Source organism: Erinaceus europaeus, chromosome 2, assembly GCF_950295315.1.
Source record: "Erinaceus europaeus chromosome 2, mEriEur2.1, whole genome shotgun sequence".
In the NCBI taxonomy this organism is placed as follows: domain Eukaryota; kingdom Metazoa; phylum Chordata; class Mammalia; order Eulipotyphla; family Erinaceidae; genus Erinaceus; species Erinaceus europaeus.
This window is the reverse complement of record NC_080163.1, coordinates 197,788,527-197,808,815: the sequence shown is the minus strand read 5'-3', so window position 1 is coordinate 197,808,815 and position 20,289 is coordinate 197,788,527. Positions and strand designations below refer to the sequence as shown.

General features: G+C 47.0%; 1 protein-coding gene across 8 annotated transcripts in view; it reads left to right on the top strand.

The window, feature by feature from the left end:
- LOC103123836 (ankyrin-2) overlaps positions 1 to 20,289 on the top strand; it is a 181,276-nt gene that overhangs the window by 43,898 nt on the left and 117,089 nt on the right. For all 8 annotated transcript variants that reach the window (XM_060186199.1, XM_060186198.1, XM_060186197.1 and 5 more), the window contains exons 12-16: positions 6,083 to 6,181; positions 7,464 to 7,562; positions 11,880 to 12,077; positions 15,743 to 15,841; positions 17,371 to 17,469. In XM_060186199.1, the coding sequence (XP_060042182.1) occupies positions 6,083 to 6,181; positions 7,464 to 7,562; positions 11,880 to 12,077; positions 15,743 to 15,841; positions 17,371 to 17,469 (594 nt within the window). The remainder of the gene's footprint in view (positions 1 to 6,082; positions 6,182 to 7,463; positions 7,563 to 11,879; positions 12,078 to 15,742; positions 15,842 to 17,370; positions 17,470 to 20,289) is intronic.

Below are 20,289 nucleotides of genomic sequence, written 5' to 3'. Positions count from 1 at the left end.
ATCTTATATCCCCAGGAGGGAGAGAAAAAGATGCCCAAGGGAGTCGGGCAGTAGCACAGTGGGTTAAGCGCAGGTGGCGCAAAGCACAAGGACCTATGTAAGGATCCCAGTTTGAGCCCCCGGCTCCCCACCTGCAGGGGAGTCGCTTCACAGGTGGTGAAGCAGGTCTGCAGGTGTCTGTCTTTCTCTCCCCCTTTCTGTCTTCCCCTCCTCTCTCCATTTCTGTCCTATCCAACAATGACGACATCAATAACCACAACAAATGTTAAACAACAAGGGCAACAAAAGGGGGAAAAAAGTTATAAAAAAAGAATAAGAGGTGATCTAGGGTGCCCCGGGAGGTGGCACAGTGGATAAAGCATTGTATTCTCAAGCATGAGCTCCCGAGTTCAATCCCTGGCAGCACGTGTACCAGAGTGATGTCTGGTTCTTTCTCTCTCCTCCTATCTTTCCCATGAATAAATAAATAAATTCTTAAAATAAAAAAAGAGGTGATCTGGGGAGAGCATATGGTTGTGCAAAGAGACTCTCACGCCTAAGTCTTCAAGGTCCCAGGTTCAACCCCCAGCACCACCATCAGCCAGAGCTAAGCAATGCTCTGGTCTTGGTCTCAGTCTCTCTCTCTCTCTCATTAAAACAAAGAAGTAAAATATATGTACGATAAGAGCTGAGGGAACACACCCTGGTTATTGCAGCACAGGAAGCTGACGGAGGTGCAGAGGAAGAGGACAGTGAGCCAGTGAATGGTCCATGGGGCAACTTGAGCCCCACAAATACAGCTGTGGCTCACGTGGTTGAGTTGGCACTTCTGATTGGCTTTCAGTGAGCCAGCACAGTGAGTGTTTCCAAAGCAGAAGGGTGTGTGCAGAGGACTGGACTCAGGTCCTGACCACTGAGAGGGGACCACTAACCCTGTGCCTTCTCTGATGGGTGTGGCCGTCACATGCTCTTGATGGAAGAAACGGGTGAGGATGCCAAGCCTCAGACATGAAGTGTTGAGAGGCTTTTTCCAACATTCACTTTACAAATCACAAGCTGAGCAGTGAACACCACAGTGATCTCAGTGACACTGTTACACGAATTAGATTTTATTCTGATAGGTGTTTGGTCACACAGTAAATTATATTGTCTTGAAGGACATGATGTCAGGGTTGACACGATAGGTCATCTGCACCGTGTACCTGCTTTGACATGTGTACGACCCAGGTTCAAACCCAACCTTCAGCTTGGATGCTGTGGTGTCTTCTCTCTCTCTCTCTTTTTCCCTCTCCCTCTCCCTCTCCCTCTCCCTCTCCCTCTCCCCCTCCCTCTCCCCCCCCCCCCCGGTCTATCTGGAAAAAATCAGTCTGAGGTAGCTCAAGGGTCTAAGTGCACGTGGCACAAAGCTCAAGGACCGGCTTAAGGATCCCAGTTCGAGCCTCCGGCTCCCCACCTGCAGGGGGTCACCTCACAGGCAGTGAAGTAGGTCTGCCAGTGTCTGTCTTTCTCTCCACCTTCTCTGTCTTCTCCTCCTCTCTCAATTTCTCTCTGTCCTATCCAACAAAAACAACAGCTGTAATAACAACAACTATAAACAACAAGGGCAACAAAAGGAAAAAAATAGCCTCCAGGAGCAGTGGATTCGTAGTGTAGGCACCAAGCTCCAGCGATAACCCTGGAGGCAAAAAAATATATATTTTAAAAAATCAGTCTGGAGTGGAGAAACTCTGGAGGTGACACACACACACATACACACATATCACATGACATTGTATTAAGCAGAAGACAGATAATAGTGTATATTTATCATTTGTCTATCATATATGAACCATACATAGCTTACGATGATACTAACAACAGCCAAGAACAACTGGGGGCACTGTACCATCAGGTGTGTGTGATACATAAGTGCAGTTTAATGGTCCAGGAGGTGGCATAGTGGATAAAGCATTGGACTTCTCAAGCATGAGGTCCTGAGTTCAATCCCCGGTAGCACATGTACTAGAGTGATGTCTGGTTCTTTCTCTCCTCTTGACATTCCGTTAGTAGATAGATAGATAGATAGATAGATATCCCTGTTAAATAAGTGCAATTAAAATATGTAAAAGGTGGGAGTCGGGCTGTAGAGCAGCAGGTTAGGGCGCACGTGGTGCAAAGCACAAGGACCAGTGTAAGGGTCCCGGTTTGAGCCCCCGGCTCCCCACCTTCGGGGAGTCGCTTTACGTGTGGTGAAGTGGGTCTGCAGGTCTATCTTTCTCTGCCCCTCTCTGTCTTCCCCTCCTCTTTCTATTTCTCTCTGTCCTATCCAACAACAATGACGACATCAAGAACAATAATAACTGCCACAACAATAAAAAAGGGCAACAAAAAGGAAGTAAATGCTTTAAAAAAGAATATGTAAAAGGCAGAGAGTAAAACACAGTCTCGCCCTCTGCAAACATTGAGAATTTAAGAGCCGTAGCTGTGGCCGCAGTGAAATGGAAGAACTGAGTGGTGGGAGCTGGCAGATCCAGGCTGACTCATCCTCAGAAAGGCTATTTCAGTGTCTCAAATATCAGAGGGCAGAGGAAATTCTGATGAGATTAACACTGGAACGAAGGAGGTCATATGATTCAAGGCGTCCATCCCAGCCTCTCTCTCACTGGTGATTCTACTGTAAAACTGCCATGACTTGAGCTCTAATAATAGTTTCCAAATTTGCAGAGGGGCTGGAGCACTACTCCAGCAGGGCGCGGGCTTGTCCTTCCTCCATGCATGTTTCATCTCAGAGCGTGGTTCATCCCATCACTGTGGGCATTGAAGAGGGTTGGGGGAGGACAGGGATTCATAAGTAATGTCCGTTTTCGTGGACCACAGCCAGAGGAGGAGACACTGCCTGTATTTGTCCCTCATTTGGGAAAGGCAGAAGATTCACTCTCCTCCAAGGACTGATGAGGACCAAATGTTCAAAGTGAAGCAGAGAGGAATGCAGATGTCTTCGTGAAACTATAATCAGAGCAGTGGCCTGGTAACAGAGTCCTGTTGCTGCTGTCCTGTCTGTGCTGGGATCTTGAGTGGCCTCTAGGACAAGTCACCCTGAGACCGCCCACCCAGGCCTGTCTGCTGCATTTGTCACTGTCCCTGGCAGACTGGAGGACAGTCCCAGGCCCACTCTGTCACCGGAGGAGCAAGTGGTATGGCTGTCTGGCCAGCAGAGTGGGTTTTCTTTCTTTCTTTCTTTCTTTCTTTCTTTCTTTCTTTCTTTCTTTCTTTCTTTTCTTTCTTTCTTTCTCTTTCTGTCTTAATTTTTTTTTACTATCTTTTTATTTACTTATTGGATAGAAGCAGCCAGAAATTGATAAGCATGGGGGGATAGAGAGGGGGAGAGAGACAGAGAGATACCTGCAGCTCTGCTTCACCACTCGTGAAGCTTTCCCCCTGCAGGTGGGGGCCAGGGGCTTGAACCCGGGTCCTTGGATATTGTAACATGTGCGCTCAACCAGGTGCGCCACCTCCCGGCCCCGAGGGTGGGTTTTCGATCATTCAACGGGGACTGAGCTGTGTCTGAGAGTTTCTGTAATCCTGGCAGGTCGTGGCTAAGGGCACAGAGAGGGCCGCTCACTGGGCCTCCCAGGACATGGAATCTGTGTGCACATAAACGTTGTGTGGGAGCTAAGTCTTTTGCAAAAGCTTGAAAGCTTCCATGTGTGTTGTTTTATCCAGGCTGGCTTCACGGGCGGGTATCAGAGACGACCAGAGACACGGAAGCTGTATTTCTTTATTCAAGAACAACGATTCATAAACTAACCCAAACTAATCACCAAACAGAACTCTCCTGCATCCTTCTCACATGGCGGCGCCAAGAAGTCTCTAACTCTGTCGGGGTTCTTTGGGGTGGGGACAAGCGGGCCGCTAAACTAGCGGGACTAAACCAATTTTCCTGGCAGGGGGAGAGCTAGACCAAACCAATGTAAAGCATACAACACATGTGCTTAAAAGTCTGCTGTTAGTTGACCAGCCAGCGTCCTGCACTGGATAGAAGTTGGTGTTTTATGCACTTGGGTGGGGGAGTGCTCTCCTGGGGCACGGGGGCCGGGCCGTGGGGGGGCTGTCAGGATGGGAGGTACTTTCTAGTGGGGAGAGCTATTTGTTCAATCATTTATCTGCTCTTTCTACAGAAAATACAAATCAACTTAAAACAATTAGAATTAAAAAATATATACAGTTTTTAAAAATTTGTGCGTAGAGATGAGGAGGCAGAGAGAGAGAGAGAGATCACAGCATCGTACTGCCTTTAATGCATTGGGGGCCAGGCTAGAACCTGGGTTGTGTGCATGACAAAGCAGTACACTATCGGAGTGAAAATATATTGGGTTGTTGGAAAAGTCGTGACAGGGGCGGGGCCGGGAGGTGGCGCACCTTGCTAAGTGTGCTCACATGACAGTGCACAAGGATCCAGGTTCGAGCCCCTGGTCGAACAACAGGGAGAAAGCTTTGTGAGTGGTGAAGCAGGGCTACACGTGTCTCTCTCTCTCTCTCTCTCTCTCTCTCTCTCTCCTCTTTCCCTCTCAATCTCTGTATCTATCCAATAATAAATAAATAAGTAGAAAAAAATTTTAAAAGTCATGACATTGTTTTGTTTTTCTGTGCAAAAACGGGCCACGACTTTTCAGACACCCCCAGTATTTTTACTATGACAAATGCTGGAGTAACTTAGCATTTGAAGGATATGATTTGCAATTCGGGTTCTTCTTAGAAAGGACAGAAAGGGGGCCGGGTGGTGGCGCACCTGGTTGAGCACACATGTTATAGTGCACAAGGACCCAAGTTCGAGCCTCCAGTCCCCACCTGCAGAGGGAAAGCTTTGCGAGTGGTGAAGCAGGGCTGCTGGTGTCTCCCTGCCTCTCTTCCTCTCTATCACTCCCTTCCCTCTAGATTTCTGGCTATCTCTATCTAATATATAAAGATGCTAAAAATAATAATAAAGCTATCCTCTTGGAAAAAAAAAAAAGGACAGAAAGACAGCAAGTTGAAGAGAAGGCAGCTATTGCCTCAATCCTATGATTCCAGTAAGGTTTCAGATTACACACTAGAGCCATATTATTGAGACCAGTTAGGAACTATTTTTTCCCCTTTTGTTGCCCTTGTTGTTTTTCATTGTTGTTGTAGTTATTATTGTTGTTATTGATGATGTTGTTGTTGTTAGATAGGAAAGAGAGAAATGGAGAGAGGAGGGGAAGACAGAGAGGGAGAGAGAAAGACACCTGCAGACCTACTTTACTTTACCGCCTGTGAAGTGACTCCCTTGCAAGTGGGGAGTTGGGGGCTCGAACCAGGATCCTTATGGCAGTCCTTGCACCTTGTGCCACCTGCGCTTAACCCACTGTGCTACCACCCAAGTCCCAAGTTTTAAAACTCCCAAACTGATAGAATGAAGTTTCCTTCAAATTTTTTTAAGATTTATTATTATTATTATCATTGTTGTTGTTGTTATTTGCCTCCAGGGTTATTGCTAGGGCTTGGGGCTTGGTGCTCGCACTACAAATTCACTGCTCCTAGAGGCCATTTTTTTTCCCCATTTTGTTACCCTTGTCGCCTTTTTGTTGTTATCTTTATCGTTGTTGTTGTTGCTGGATAGGACAGAGAGAAATGGAGAGAGGAAGGGAAGATACAGAGGGGCGAGGAAGCTAGACACCTGCAGACCTGCTTCACTCCCTGTGAAGCGACTCCCCTGCAGGTGGGGAGCCAGAAGCTCGAACTGGGATCCTTACTCAGGTCCTTGTGCTTCACGCCATGTGCACTTAACCCACTGTGCTACCGACTGCTCCCACCCTTCAAATCGTTTTAAAGTAAGACTCCTTTGTCCAGTCTATGAAACAGGATGTTTATATGCTAAATTTCTTTTTTTTTCTAATCTAGTCTTTGTTGGTGGCTAACAGATTTTTATGCTGTCTGTATCCCCCTGACACACACCTCCGTCAAAAAATGGAGAATCAACTTAGTTTTCTTAATGTTAAGGAGTTAAACAAAACAAAAAAAAAGCTTCCTGATGAGTCACAGCACACAGACACATACACACTGGCATGCACACTCCATTTTCCTTTGCATCTTGCTGTATTTTCAGAAGGGCTTCACCCCCCTGCATGTGGCAGCCAAGTATGGAAGCCTGGATGTGGCAAAACTGCTCCTGCAACGCAGAGCTGCGGCTGACTCAGCGGGAAAGGTAAGAGGGCCTCCCAGGTCAGCTCCCTGGGTCCCATGATCCAGCCCAGCCAGCCGGAGGCTTATCTTTTAAGATCCGGGCTCCTTCTTCTGAAAGGAACAGGGTGAAGCTGGGACCTAGCCCCAGTGGAGGTGTCTGTGCGTGACCTGTTCCATCGTCTTGGCTCAGGCTGAGATATGCTTCCAGTGTGTCTCTTGGCCCATCGGGGCCCGGGGGCTTCGTGGATCTCAAGAGGGGCCCCTGCGTGTTGTCTAGTCATCTTCCATTGCCACCACCCTGTAGACTGTTATTTTCTGTAGTGGGCATGAAAATAACGAGCTGTGAGCTCGATGACCCCTTCCCCTCAGCCTGAGCTTGGGTTGAGTTTCGTGAGGGACAATCATTAGGCATTTGTTGATGTTCTCTTCAAGATTTTTTCACTATTATTATTATTATTATTATTGCCTCCGCGGTTATTGCTGGGGCTCGGTGCCATGAGTCCCTTGCTTCTGGAGGCTAATTTTTTTTTCCATTTTGTTGCCCTTGTTGTTGTGGTTATTATTATTGTTGTTATTGATGTCATTGTTGTTGGATAGGACAGAGAGAAACGGAAAGAGGGGAAGACGGAGGGGGAGAGAAAGACAGACACCTGCAGACTTGTTTCACCACCTGTGAAGCGACTCCCCTGCAGGGGGGGAGCCGGGGCTCCAACTGGGATCCTTACACCGGTCCTTGCGCTTCGCGCCACGTGCACTTAACCCTCTGCGCTACCACCCGACCCCCTTACATTTTTTTTTTATTTTTGACGTATTTAGTGGACAGAGATATAGAGAAATTGGTAGAGGAGTGGGAGATAGAGAGGCACCTGCAGCACTGCTCTACCACTCGCAAAGTTTTCTCCCTGTCACCCCTGTCAGGGGGTGGGGCCTGGGGGCATGAACCTGGGTGCTTGACCAGGGGCATCATATATATATGTCATTTTTTTTGTAAGATGAGAGACACAGAGAGGAAGACACAGAAAGACAAGAGCATGTCTTTTAGTTCTGCCTTATGGTGGTGCCAGGGGGGCGGGGATTGAACCTGAGACCTCAGAGCCTCAGCCATGAAAGTCTTTTGTATAATCATTATGCTGTCACTCCAGTCCATCATTTGTTGATTTTCATTCTCTCTTGAACTGACTGTATTAATAGATTAACCTGGACCCCCCCCCCCCCACAACCGACGCCATTCCCACGCAGCAAATTAGCTTCAGGGCAGCTCACGCAAATGTATTAATGCGGAAACTTAAACACACCCTTTACAGAACGGCCTCACCCCGCTTCATGTTGCTGCTCACTATGACAACCAGAAGGTGGCGCTGCTGTTACTGGAGAAAGGCGCCTCCCCACACGCCACTGCCAAGGTGAGGACCCCAGAAGGGAATTTGCAGACCAAAGGTTGTCACTTGTGCCCTGCCAGCACTTGGGAACATTCTCCTCCTTCCCCGCACAGAGTGGCTTTGGGAACAGACACCATGAGGGAAATATATATATACACACACATATAATCAGATGATTCTGCAAAGCCTGTTAAAACTTTACAAGCCAAATTTAAGGGATCTGCCCAGCAACCAACTTCACAGCCTAAGAACTCAGTGTTCTTTTTTTTATATTTTTAAAGAGAGAGAGAGACATCAGAGCACCACTCAGCTGTGGCATATGTGGTGCCAGGGGTTGAACCTGGGACCTTATGTGCACAGTTTCTGTGCATCACTGCTGAGCTCACTCCCCAACCTTAGCAACTGGTGCTTTAGAGACAGAACTATGAGTCTTAGTAGACGCAGTGCATTTTATCCTTTCATCTTCCCATAAACAGAATATTGTGACAGAGCTGCCCTTTCAATTCCTTCATTCCTCCTAACTGCAACATCTTCACTGTGCTCTGTGCGAGTCTCTTGTTTCTTGTCTTTAAGTGTTTCACCACGTTCACTATAACAGGGCTCCTTTGACGTTTCTAGGCTAGAACTACTTGGGGGCTGGGAAGGGGAATGTATACTTAACAGTGTCTTCTAAAAGATCCCAACTAAATTCATAATCCTTTTAATGACACACTATTGTTTCAACATACATCATTTTTTCCCCATTACTGTTGTTAACATGAATTTAAAAATTACTCTGTTTATTTTATGCTGAAGGAAATCCAGACACATTTGCCATCCTTATTAATTTTCTTCAGAATATTTCTCTCTTTTTTTTTTTTTGCCTCCAGGGTTATTTCTTGGGCTCAGCGTGCCTGCACCACAAATCTACTACTCCTAGAGGCTATTTTTTCCCCTTTTTGTTGCCTTTTTTTTTTTTTTTTAATCATTGTTGTGGTTATTATTATTGTTGTTACTGATGTAATTGTTGTTGGATAGGACAGAGAAAAATGGAGAGAGGAGAGGAAGACTGAGAGGGGGAGAGAAAGACACCTGCAGACCTGCTTCACTGCTTGTGAAGCGACCCCCCTGCAGGTGGGAGAGAACATTTCTTTTTTTTTTAATTTCACTTTTATTTATTTATTTTTAAAGATTTTATTTATTTATTCATGAGAAAGATAGGAGGAGAGAGAAAGAACCAGACATCAGTCTGGCACATGTGCTGCCAGGGATCGAACTCAGGACCTCATGCTTGAGAGTCCAAAGCCTTATCACAGCGCCACCTCCCGGACCACAAGAACAACATTTCTAAGAGGGTGGCCTGAAGACACCCAAGATTCTACCAGGTTTTCTTTTTTCTTTCTTTCTTTTTTTTTTTTTTTTTCTTCCTCCAAGGTTATCGCTGGGGCTCCATGCCAGCAGTACGAATCCACTGCTCCTGGAAGCCATCTTTTCCCCATTTTGTATTGGGTAGGATAGAGAGAAATCAAGAGCGGAGGGGAAGACAGAGGGAGGACAAAAAGAGAGACACCTGCAGGCCTGCTTCACTGCTTGTGAAGCAACCTCCTTCCAAGTGGGGAGCTGGGGGCTCAAACCAGGATCCTTGAGTGGGTCCTTGCACTTCTTCCTATGTGCACTTAACCCGGTGTGCTACTACCCAGCCCCCAAGAATCTACCAGTTTTTGAGGGGTTCCAGAGCTAAGTAGCGTAGGCACTGCTGTTACTGTCAGGTTTTTTTTTTTTCCCTTTTTTTCTGAAGTCATTATTTGGATCCGTCCAATAAGGTAAACAGACATCCTTCAAATGCTTCAGGGGCTGGTTTAGCCTGCACACAGTGCGTGTGTGTGGGGGGGGACGGGACTACCAGCTTTCTCCTTTGGAGTCCTTAGAACCGGTGTGAAGTAAGTGCAGATGGTCTTGCCTTTGTGCTGCTCTAAGGCCTCCATAAACTCCTCTTCGCTGGGGGGGCCGCTGGGAGTGTGGGCTGTGGGTGTAAGGAGGTGTGATTCCTCCAGACGCCAAGGGGTGGAGCCATATCTCTATTTACTTTAATGCGGTGCCAGGCAGGGAAGCCAAGCTTCCTTTAATTTGGCAGGGTTACCCTGACATTTTACTTAATTCACTGCGTCCTGTGGTGCAGGCATGGGAGCAATCCAAACTGAAGAAAACAGTGTATCTAGAAGGAGAAACCTGGGGGCCAGGCGGTGGCACAGTAGATCAGTGGTTGAGCACTCACATTTAGGTGCCCAATGACCTGGGTTCAAGCCCCCGGTCCCCACCTGCAGGGGGAAAGCTTCAGAGGTGGTGAAGCAGGGCTGCAAGTGTCTTGCTGTCGCTCTATATTCCCCTCCACTCTCAATTTCTGTCTGTCTATATCCAATAGTAAATAAGTAAAATTATTTTTTTAAAAAAGAAAAGAGACTAACAGATTCTCTCTCTAAAACAAATCATAAAAAAAGGAGAAACCCGTGTCCTCTTTTATCAGCAGAGTCCATATCCCAAGGGCCTGATTCCGCTGCCCTCGGAGCATCTGGGGCTGCTGTCAAGCCTCGGGAAACTTCCAGAAGAATGGCTGAATTCTTCTGTGGTCTGTACAGAAACATCACTTTTCCTGAGCTTTCAAGCTGCTGCATTTTTCTTACAGAAACCCGGGTCCTTGTGCATAGTAACATGTGTGCTCAACTAGGTACACCACCACACCAAAAAAAAAAAAAAAGAAAGAAAGAAAGAAAGAAATTCTAACAACAAATATCAAGAAGTCTGGGATCAGGAAACATTTTTTTTTTACATATGCTCATTTATTTATTTATTTTACATAAGTCCATTCACATTTGTGGCTTTCCAAAAAAAAGTAATTTGGAAGGAAAATACGACTTACTAAGTTTCTTTCTTTTTAATTATCTTTATTAACTTATTGGATAGAAACAGCCAGAAATCGAGAGGAAAGAGAAAACAGGAAGAGAGACAGAGAGACACCTGCAGCCCTGCTTCACCACTCGTAAAGCCCCCCACACACACACTGTAGGTGGGGACCAGGGGCTGAACCCGGGGCCTTGTGCACTGTAGCATGTGTGATCAACCAGGTGCACACCACCCGGCCCCGACTTACTAAGTTTCTTAAGCACGCTAGACACGTGACCAAGTGCCGTTCTTCTTGTGGGCAGGCCTCCTCTCGGGCGCAGACTCCTAGTGTGCCCACCCTGTTGCGCACCAGGTGTGAGAGTCCAGGAGAATGTCACCCGAGGCAGCAGGGGCAGAGTCTGTGTCCGGTGCTAGTGTCATGACAAGAGATGACCTGGAGTGGTCCGGGAGGTGGCGTAGTGGCTAAGGCATTGGACTCTCAGGCATGAGGTCCTAATTTCAATACCTGGCAGCACATGTACCAGAGTGATGTCTGGTTCTTTCTCTCTCTCCTATCATTTCTCATGAATCAATAAATAAAAATCTTAAAAAAAAAAAAAAAAGAGAGAGAGAGATGACCCGGAGACCAAGCTGATAGCAGTGATCCCTTTATTGATCAGAGAGGCAAGACTTGTAAGGGGTTGCAGAAGGAGGTAGCTTGTTTATACCATATATGGTTAAAGCAGAAAAGAGGCAGAGAGAGATAAGAGTTTGGGAAAACTCTCAGGTGAGTGATCTAAGGAATGAGGAAGCTGGGCTTTGCTGTGCATGGGTATAGGGGTCCTTGTGTGTCAGGTGGGTGAGGTTTGGTTATTGTTTTATTCAAAGGGCAAGAACAAAGAAGTGAGAAAAGGGACCTCTGATAGCATCTGTGTAAGCAGGAGAGCGTTTTTTGGGGGGATGAGGAAGTAGGGTTATCCGTGGCTAGCAGACAGAGAGGTATCCTGAGGGTGGAGAGAAGATGGGTCAGGTACTTCTGGTAGCTTTTGAATAAGCAGACCATTTGGTTTAAAGGCAAGGAAGTAAGCTGTTGTATTGGAAATGCAGAGTCCCTGTGAGGCAGAGAGTCTGACAGGTGAAGCTGAACCTGAAGGCCGTTCTCTCCCATGCTCAGTCTCTGGTAGAGAGAGGCTGACAGGAAGACCGTGTTCCTCAGGCATCCAGCTTTCAATGGGAGGTTCCACCAGGCTCAACCATATCCTCACAGTCTCTCTGCAACCAAGGAGCTGGCTCAGCAGAAGAACATAGGTTTTGGATGAACGAGAACCCAGGTTCCAGCCCTGGCACCACATATGCCAGAGTATAGCTCTGGCCTCTCTCTAACTCTAATAAAGTAAATCAATCTTTTAAAAATTACGCTGGGTGTATTCAGGAAATGTCTCCAACACGGCCTCACGTTCCTCCCATCTCGCTCTTCCCCAGAATGGCTACACGCCCCTGCACATCGCGGCCAAGAAGAACCAGATGCAGATCGCCTCCACACTCCTAAGCTACGGAGCCGAGACCAACATCGTCACCAAGCAGGGGGTCACCCCGCTCCACCTGGCCTCGCAGGAGGGTCACACCGACATGGTCACCCTGCTTCTGGAAAGGGGGGCCCACATCCACATGGCAACCAAGGTACCAAGATCCTAGGGGTGGATGCAGCCTACCGGAAGGAGATGACAGGGAGGGGAGAGATGGAGTGGAAGGGAGCAGGTCTGGCTGGGAGGCACTGGCCATCAGGACCCAGGGTCAGCTCCCGCAGGTGTATTCTGGGTTCCAAAGACGGGGGACAGAGAGGTGACAGCTCAGTGTCTCTGGGGCCTGACCCAAGTAGCCTTGTCTCAACCATTGGCCCAGGTGTCTCTCCCTGCACCTCTGGGTGGGACAGAAGAATCCTCGGTGACACAGAAGTCAGCCCAGGGAGTCGGGCAGTAGTGCAGAGGGTTAAGCGCACGTGGCGCAAAGCACAATGACCGGGGTTAAGGATCTCAGTTTGAGCCCCCGGCTCCCCAACAGCAAGGGAGTCACTTCACAGGTGGTGAAGCAGGTCTGCAGGTGTCTGTCTTTCTCTCCCCTTCTCTGTCTTCCTTCCTCTCTCCATTTCTCTCTGTCCTATCCAACAATGATGACATCAATAACAATGATAACTACAACAATAAAACAACAAGGGCAACAAAAGGGAATAAATAATTTTTTTTTTTAAATCTTAAAAAAAGAAGGCAGTCCAGCTCGTAGCTTCAGACAACCGGTGGAAGGTGGGGGTGGGGGTGGTGTGTGTGTGTGTGTGTGTGTGTGTGTGTGTGTGTGTGTGTGTTCACTACCAGGGCTTCACTGCTCCAGGCTGACTTTTTCTCCATAGAAAACAGAAGAGAGTGGTTCAGGAGATGGCTCGGTGGATGAAGCGTTGGATTCTCGGGCATGAGATCCTGAGTTCAATCCCTGGCAGCACATGTACCAGAATGATGTCTGGTTCTCTCTCTCTCTCTCCCTCTTTCTCTCTCTCCTATCTTCATGAATAAATAAATAAAATCTAAAAAGAAAGAAAGACAGAAAACAGGAGAAGAGACACCACAGCACTGGTGATGCACCCACTTAGCTCACACGTTACCCTGTGCAAGGACCCAGGTTTGAGCACCCATCCACCCATCCCCCCCACCCCCTCCACCCCCCCTACCCCCTCCACCCCCCCACCCCCGCCTCCTGCTCCCCACCTACAGGCTTCACGAGTAGTAAAGAGGGTCTATGTTGTTTTCGACGGGCTGGCTTCACGGGCGGGTAACAGATGACCAGGGACTCGTGGTTGAGCTGTAGGCAGTATCTCTTTATTCATGCAGAACGCAGCACAATCTAAGCCGAGCTAAACTAAACTAAACTACTACAAACAATCTTGTCCTTATAAATATACTAGCCCAGTAGGGTGGGAACAGGATGTGACGCAGAGAGGGTGGAGAGAAAAGTGACTGGTGAAAATCAGGGTATGACAAGGAGAGGGGGCGGAGCAGGCAAGAATTCTACCACTGAACCACCAATGCCCTGGAGGGATGGTGGTGCTTGTTAACAGAGGTTATGTAAATAGAATGAAGTGGTTATGTAAATAGAATAGTGTTAAGCAGGGGGGATTAAACTAATGAAACAGAAGGGGTTTTTAGAAGCATACCAACAGGTCTACAGATGTCTCTCTGTTTTTCTCTGTCTTCCTCGCTCCTCTCAGTTTCTCTGTGTTTTATCTAATAAAATAGAAAGAAAGATAAAGGAAGAAGGGGAAACAAAAAGGTAAAAATGGCTACCTGTAGCAGTGGATATGTAGTGCAGGCTTTTTTTAAATTTTGCCTCCAGGGTTATCATTGGGGCTCAGAGTCTCACTATGTGTCCACTGCTCCTGGAGGCCATTTCCCCCCCATTTTTGTTGCCCTTGTTATTGTTGCCTTTGCTGTCATTGTTGTTGGATAGGACAGAGAGAAACGGAGAGAGGAGGAGAAGACAGAGGGGGAGAGAAAGACAGACAGTTGCAGACCTGCCTCACTGCCTGTGAAGCGACCCCCCTCCCCCCCTGCAGCTGGGGAGCCGGGCCTTGAACCGGGATCCTTGCCTAAGTCCTTGTGCTTTATAGTATGAGTGCTTTTTTGATTTTTTTCTTTTTTTAACCAGAGCACTGCTCAGCTCTGGCTGGTGGTGGTACAGGGGGTTGAACCTGGGACTTTGGAGCCTCAGGCATAAGAGTCTCTTTGCATAACCATTATGCTGTCTCCCCCTGCTCAGTATGTGTGTGCTTAACTGGGTGTGTCACCGGCACCCTACCTCTCTCTCTTGATTTCTCTATTCATACCCCAACTCTTTTTTTTAATTACTTCACTGTTGCACTGTAATTGTATTTTCTCTTTTTAAAAGATTTTATTTATTTATTTATTTATGAGAAATATAGGAGGAGAGAGAGAAAGAACCAGACATGACTTTGGCACACATGCTGCCAGGGATCGAACTTGGGACCTCATGCTTGAGAGGTCAATGACTCATCCACTGCACCACCTCCCAGACCATTGTAATTATATTTTCTTTTTTCTTTTTCTTTCTTTCTTTTTTTTTTTTTGCCTTCAGGGTTATTGCTGGGGCTCAGTGCCTGCACCAGGAATCCACTGCTCATGGAGGCTTATTTTTTCCCCTTTTGTTTCCCTTGTTGTAGCCTTGTTGTGGTTATTCTTGTTGTTGTTGATGTCGTTCATTGTTGAATAAGACAGAGAGAAATGGAGAGGGGAGGGGAAGACAGAGAGAGGGTGAGAAAGATAGACACCTGTAGACTTGCTTCACCGCCTGTGAAGCGACTCCCCTGCAGGTGGGGAGCCGGGGGCTCGAACCTGGGATCCTTATGCTGGTCCTTGCACTTTGCGCCATGTGATCTTAACCCACTGCGCTACTGCCCAACCCCCTGTAATTGCATCTTCTATCAAGCAAATATTGTTTCTTATAATAACTTTTTCTTTTTAAAAATTTTTTATCTTTATTTATTTATATGATAGAGATAGCCAGAAATCATGAGGAATGGGGAGATAGAGAGGGAGAGAGACAGTGAGACACCTGCAGCCCTGATTTACCACTCTTGAAGCTTTCCCCCTACAGGTGGGAGTGCCGGGGACTCGAACCTGAGTCCTTGCACCTTGTAACATGTGTGCTCAGCCAGGTGCACCACCACCCAGCCACTCTTATATATTGTTTATATGCCATATTTTTTTACACCCAACTGGCCAAGACATGGTGTTGTATAAGTGATGGGGTTATTTTTTATTTAGGATTTAGAGGAAACCCCGCCCCTAATATTTTCTGCTTGTGCTTTAGTAAAAAATAAATGATATCAAACTCATTTCCTATAACCACACTTTTTTTTTTACATTGATGCGAGGTTTTATTGATGAAAGCCTAAGTGACTGCCACCTCCAAGGTTCTAAAGCAGAAACAGTAGTGGACTGAGCAATTATTTTTTAAGTGAAAAAAAAAAAAAGATTTCACCAAAGCCCAGAAGGCTTTGAAGTGAACATTTTGCTTGGAAGCTGACTGGCTGAGTTATTTTAAAGTCATCCACCATGCTAGAAGCACCCAACATGGGAAGTATACTTTGCTCAGTTGTGGATTTCCTTTGGGGAAGATGTGTTGGGTGGATGGAGGGTTCTATGAACCAGAGAGCTTACCTGAGCTGCTCAAAGGTACAGGGTCTGGGGAGAGACTGCAAGGGTTCTAGAATGTTCTGAAGATGTGCATGTCTTTCCCTTTTCACACCGCCTCCCTTTTGCGCCCCCCCCCCCCCCTAGAGTGGACTCACCTCCTTACACCTCGCGGCCCAGGAAGATAAAGTGAATGTCGCTGATATTCTCACCAAGCACGGGGCTGACCAGGATGCTCACACGAAGGTACAGCCAATCTGTTGAGCAACAAGGGTTCAGCTCTGGGTGGACGATTCTTGGGAACCTTGCTCAGGTCACCCTGTGCCTGGTTCCCCTCCTCCTCAGGAGTCCATTTGCAATCTAGATTGACACTTGCCTGCTGGGATGTCTGTGCTGTTTTGGCCCAAGTCAAGTGTCAGTGGCTTAGCCTGGGCTCAGGTTTCCCTTCCCACACAGATTCCAGCCTTGTAGGCTTCAGCCTCCTCTTTCCCCTTTCTCACCTCAGCCAGTCAAGATGGCTTCCAGGACTGACTTGCCTGTGTCATTGGTCTCCAAATGGGTTCTCCCTTACTAGCATATTAAATTCTTCATGTCAGCTCCATCTTCTGTCAGTCTCCCCTGGGTCCACTGACAACTCCACCTCTGTTTTGTGTTTCCAGACTATACGTGTGTGTGTGTGTGTGTGTGTGTGTGTGTGCGCGCACACACGTGTGCATGTGTGTCCTAAATTCTTGTGGTTTGGGGGCTGGTAGAGTAGTTCACCTGGATAGTTTGCTGCTTTGCCATGTGTACAACTCACACTTGAGCCCAGCCCCCAACATATTGAAGGAAGCTCTGCTGCTGGGGTCTTTCTTATTCTGTCTCTCTGTCTCTATCTAAAAGAAAAGAAGAAAGAAAAGGAAGGGAGAGAGTGAGAGAAAGAAAGAAAAGGCAGGAAGGAAGGAAGGAAGGAAGGCAGGCAGGAAGGCAAGAAGGAAGGAAGGAAGGAAGGAAGGAAAGACTAATGTTCTAGGGGGCCAGACAGTGGATTAAGCGCAGGTGGTGCAAAGTGTAAGTACTGGTGCAAGGATCCCAGTTTGAGCCCCCAGCTCCCCACCTGCAGGGGAGTCGATTCACAGGCAGTGAAGCAGGTCTGCAGGTATCTGTTTTTCTCTCCCCCTCTCTGTCTTCCCCTCCTCTCTCCATTTCTCTCTGTCCTAACCAACAACAATAATAGCAATAACAATAATAACAAGAGCAACAAAAATGAAAAAAAAAAAAAAGGCCTCCCGGAGCAGTGGATTCATAGTGCAGGCACCGAGCCCCAGCGATAACCCTGGAGGCAAGAAAAGAAAAAATGGGCCACTGGGAGCAGAGGATTTGTAGTGCTGGCACCAATTCCCAGCAATAATCCTGGTGGTAATAAAAATAATAATAATATGCATGTGATCAAAGAGAATATATATTTGCCTGGAGCATCACTCCACTCTGACTATTGGTGGTGCTGGTGGTTGAACCTGGGACCTCTCAGCCCCTAATAAAATTCCCTTCCTTCCTTCCTTCCTTCATTTTTTTTCATCTCTGGCTTGTGGTGGTGATGGGGATTAAGACTGGGACTTTAGAGCCTCAGGCATGAGAGTCTCTGTGGAACTATCATGCTCTCTATCCCTCCCTGCCCTGAATAGAATTTCTAATCCAGTCTGCTACCATAACTGAAATCCTACCTACCCTTTCTCCCCGGGAGTATTACCCCCCTGGAGGAATCATTTATTTGTGTGTGTTGTTATTGTTTCCAGCTTGGTTACACTCCTTTGATTGTGGCCTGTCACTATGGAAATGTGAAAATGGTCAACTTTCTTCTGAAGCAGGGAGCTGATGTCAACGCAAAAACCAAGGTAAGCCACCACTGCCCACTGTCTTGGTTTTTTTTTTTTGTCCCATGGAAATGTTTCTACAGGAACAGAAGAGGTCATGGAAGTTCCTACTCTGAGGTGAGACATTTTGTGGCATGGTCTGTGGCAGCCTCCAGAGGTTCACATCAGAACCATTTTTATTCTCCAGTGAAATAGCTGACATGGAGTTAGCCATGAATCTCTTAGAGCATCTTTTTTTTTTTTTTTTTTTGCCTCCAGGGTTATTGCTGGGGCTCAGTGCCTGCACCATGAATCCACTGCTCCTGGAGGCCATGTTTTCCCCCTTTTGTTGCCCTTGTTGTTGTAGCCTGGTTGTAGTTATTGTTGTTGATGTCATTTGTTGTTGGATAGGACAGAGAGAAATGGAGAGAGGAGGGGAAGACAGAGAGGAGGAGGGAAAGACAGACATCTGCAGACCTGCTTCACCGCCTGTGAAGTGACCCCCCCCTACAGGTGGGGAGCCGGGGGCTCAAACCAGGATCCTTACGCTGGTCATTGCGCTTTACACCACATGCGCTTATCCCGCTTACCACCCGACTCCCCTGTTAGAGCATCTTAATGTCCTGGCCGGCTTTCCTTATCATCTGGCTTCAGGGTCTAGGTCTCCTTCCTCCTTTAAGGAAATGTAGACAGGCATCTTTTTAATTAATTAATTAATGAGCACTCACATTTGGAATATCAGCTGGTCATGCTTAGAGAGACAAATGCATGTAGGCTCTGCTTTGGAAGTTCTCACGGAAAAGATGAAGTTGATGTGGCCCTAGCTGTTTCTCCAGTGACATCTGAAGGGTCAAGTTCAGCAAAGCAAGGTCAGAACAGAACTCCAGACTGGGGTAGAAGGAACTGCAGACTGGGGTTGAAGGAAAGAAATACATGGTATAGGTGTTGTTTTCGACGGGTTAAGTTGTTTTCGACGGACTGGCTTCACGGACAGGTAACAGACGACCAGGGACTCATGGTTGAGCTGTAGGCAGTATCTCTTTATTCATGCAGGACGCAGTACAATCTAAGACGAGCTAAGTTAAACTCAAAATACAGTACCCTAAAACTCACAATGCTGTCTTTATATATACTTGCCAAGTAGGGTGGAAACAGGATGTGACATAGAGAGGGTGGAGAGAAAAGTGACTGGTGAAAATCAGAGTGTGACAAAGAAGGGGCAGAGCAGGCGAGAATCCTATCACTGAACCACAATGCCCTGGAGGGAGGGTGGAACTTGTTAACAGTGGTTATGTAAATAGAATAGTATTAAGCAGGGGGGATTTAAACCAAATGAAACAGAAGGGGTCTCATGCATACCAACAGTGTAGGGGCCTGGGCGGTAGCACAGTGGGTTAAGTGCACATGGCACAAAACCTAAGGACCGGCTTAAGAATCCCATTTAGAGCAGGGGGTTGCTTCACAAGCGGTGAAGCAGGTCTGCAGGTGTCTGTCTTTCTCTCCCCCTCTGTCTTCTCCTCTCTCCATTTTTCTCTGTCCTATCCAACAATGACAGCAACAGCAACAATAACAACAATAAACAAGCACAACAAAAGGGAACAAAAATAGCCTCCAGGAGCAGTGGATTTGTACTGCAGGCACGGAGTCCCAGCAATAACCCTGGAAGCTGGACTCAGGGAAATTCCTGTTTACATTTGGCTGTGTGTCAGCTTGACATAGGTGTCAGAAACCCCCGACTTTAGGCAGGTGAGTTGGCATGTGTCAGTCTACGTGAACACATGCAGGGGTTTTCCAAGTCACCATTCAAGTTGCTTCTAGTCACATGTATCAAGTCAGGCTTTCTACACTCCCTGGAAGCAGAGGGAAAATATATCTGTGCCTCAGCATTATGAATTTAAAAAATGAATTCATTTAAAAATTATAAACACGGGGCCAACTGGTGGCACATTTGGTTGAGTGCACGTGTTACCATACGAAGTACCTGGGTTCAAGTCCCCAGCCCCCACCTGTGGGGGAAGCTTCATAAGCAGTGAAGAATCACTGCTGCAAGTGTCTCTTTCTCTCTTCCTCTCTATCTCCCCCTTCCAGCTCAACTTCTTTTTTTTTAAATTTTATTTATTTATTCCCTTTTGTTGCCCTTGTTTTATTGTTGTAGTTATTATTGTTGTCGTTGTTGGATAGGACAGAGAGAAATGGAGAGAGGAGGGGAAGACAGAGAGGAGGAGAGAAAGATAGACACCTGCAGACCTGCTTCACCGCCTGTGAAGCGACTCCCCTGCAGGTGGGGAGCCAGGGTTCAAACCGGGATCCTTATGCCAGTCCTTGTGCTTTGCGCCACCTGCGCTTAACCCGCTGCGCTACAGCCCGACTCCCCCAGCTCAACTTCTATCTCTATACAATAAATTTTTGTTTGTTTTTTATTTTTATTTATTTATTATTGGATAGAGACAGAGAGAAACTGAGAGGGGAAGGGGAGATGGGGGGGTAGATAGTAACAATGGTTATGCAAAATGAGTTCCATGCCTGAGGCTCCAAAGTCCCAGGTTCAGTCCCCTGAACCATCATATGCCAGAGCTGAACAGTGCTCTGGTAAAGAAAAACAAATAATAATGAATCATTTTAAAAAAAGAGAGGGAGGGAGTCGGGCGGTAGTGCAGCGGGTTAAGTGCAGGTGGTGCGAAGTGCAAGGACTGGCAGAAGAATCCCAGTTCGAGCCCCCGGCTCCCCACCTGTAGGGGAGTCACTTCACAGGCGGTGAAGTAGGTCTGCAGGTGTCTATCTTTCTCTCCCCCTCCTCTCTCCAATTCTTTCTGTGCTATCCAACAACAATGACAACAATAATAACTACAAAAAAAAATAAAG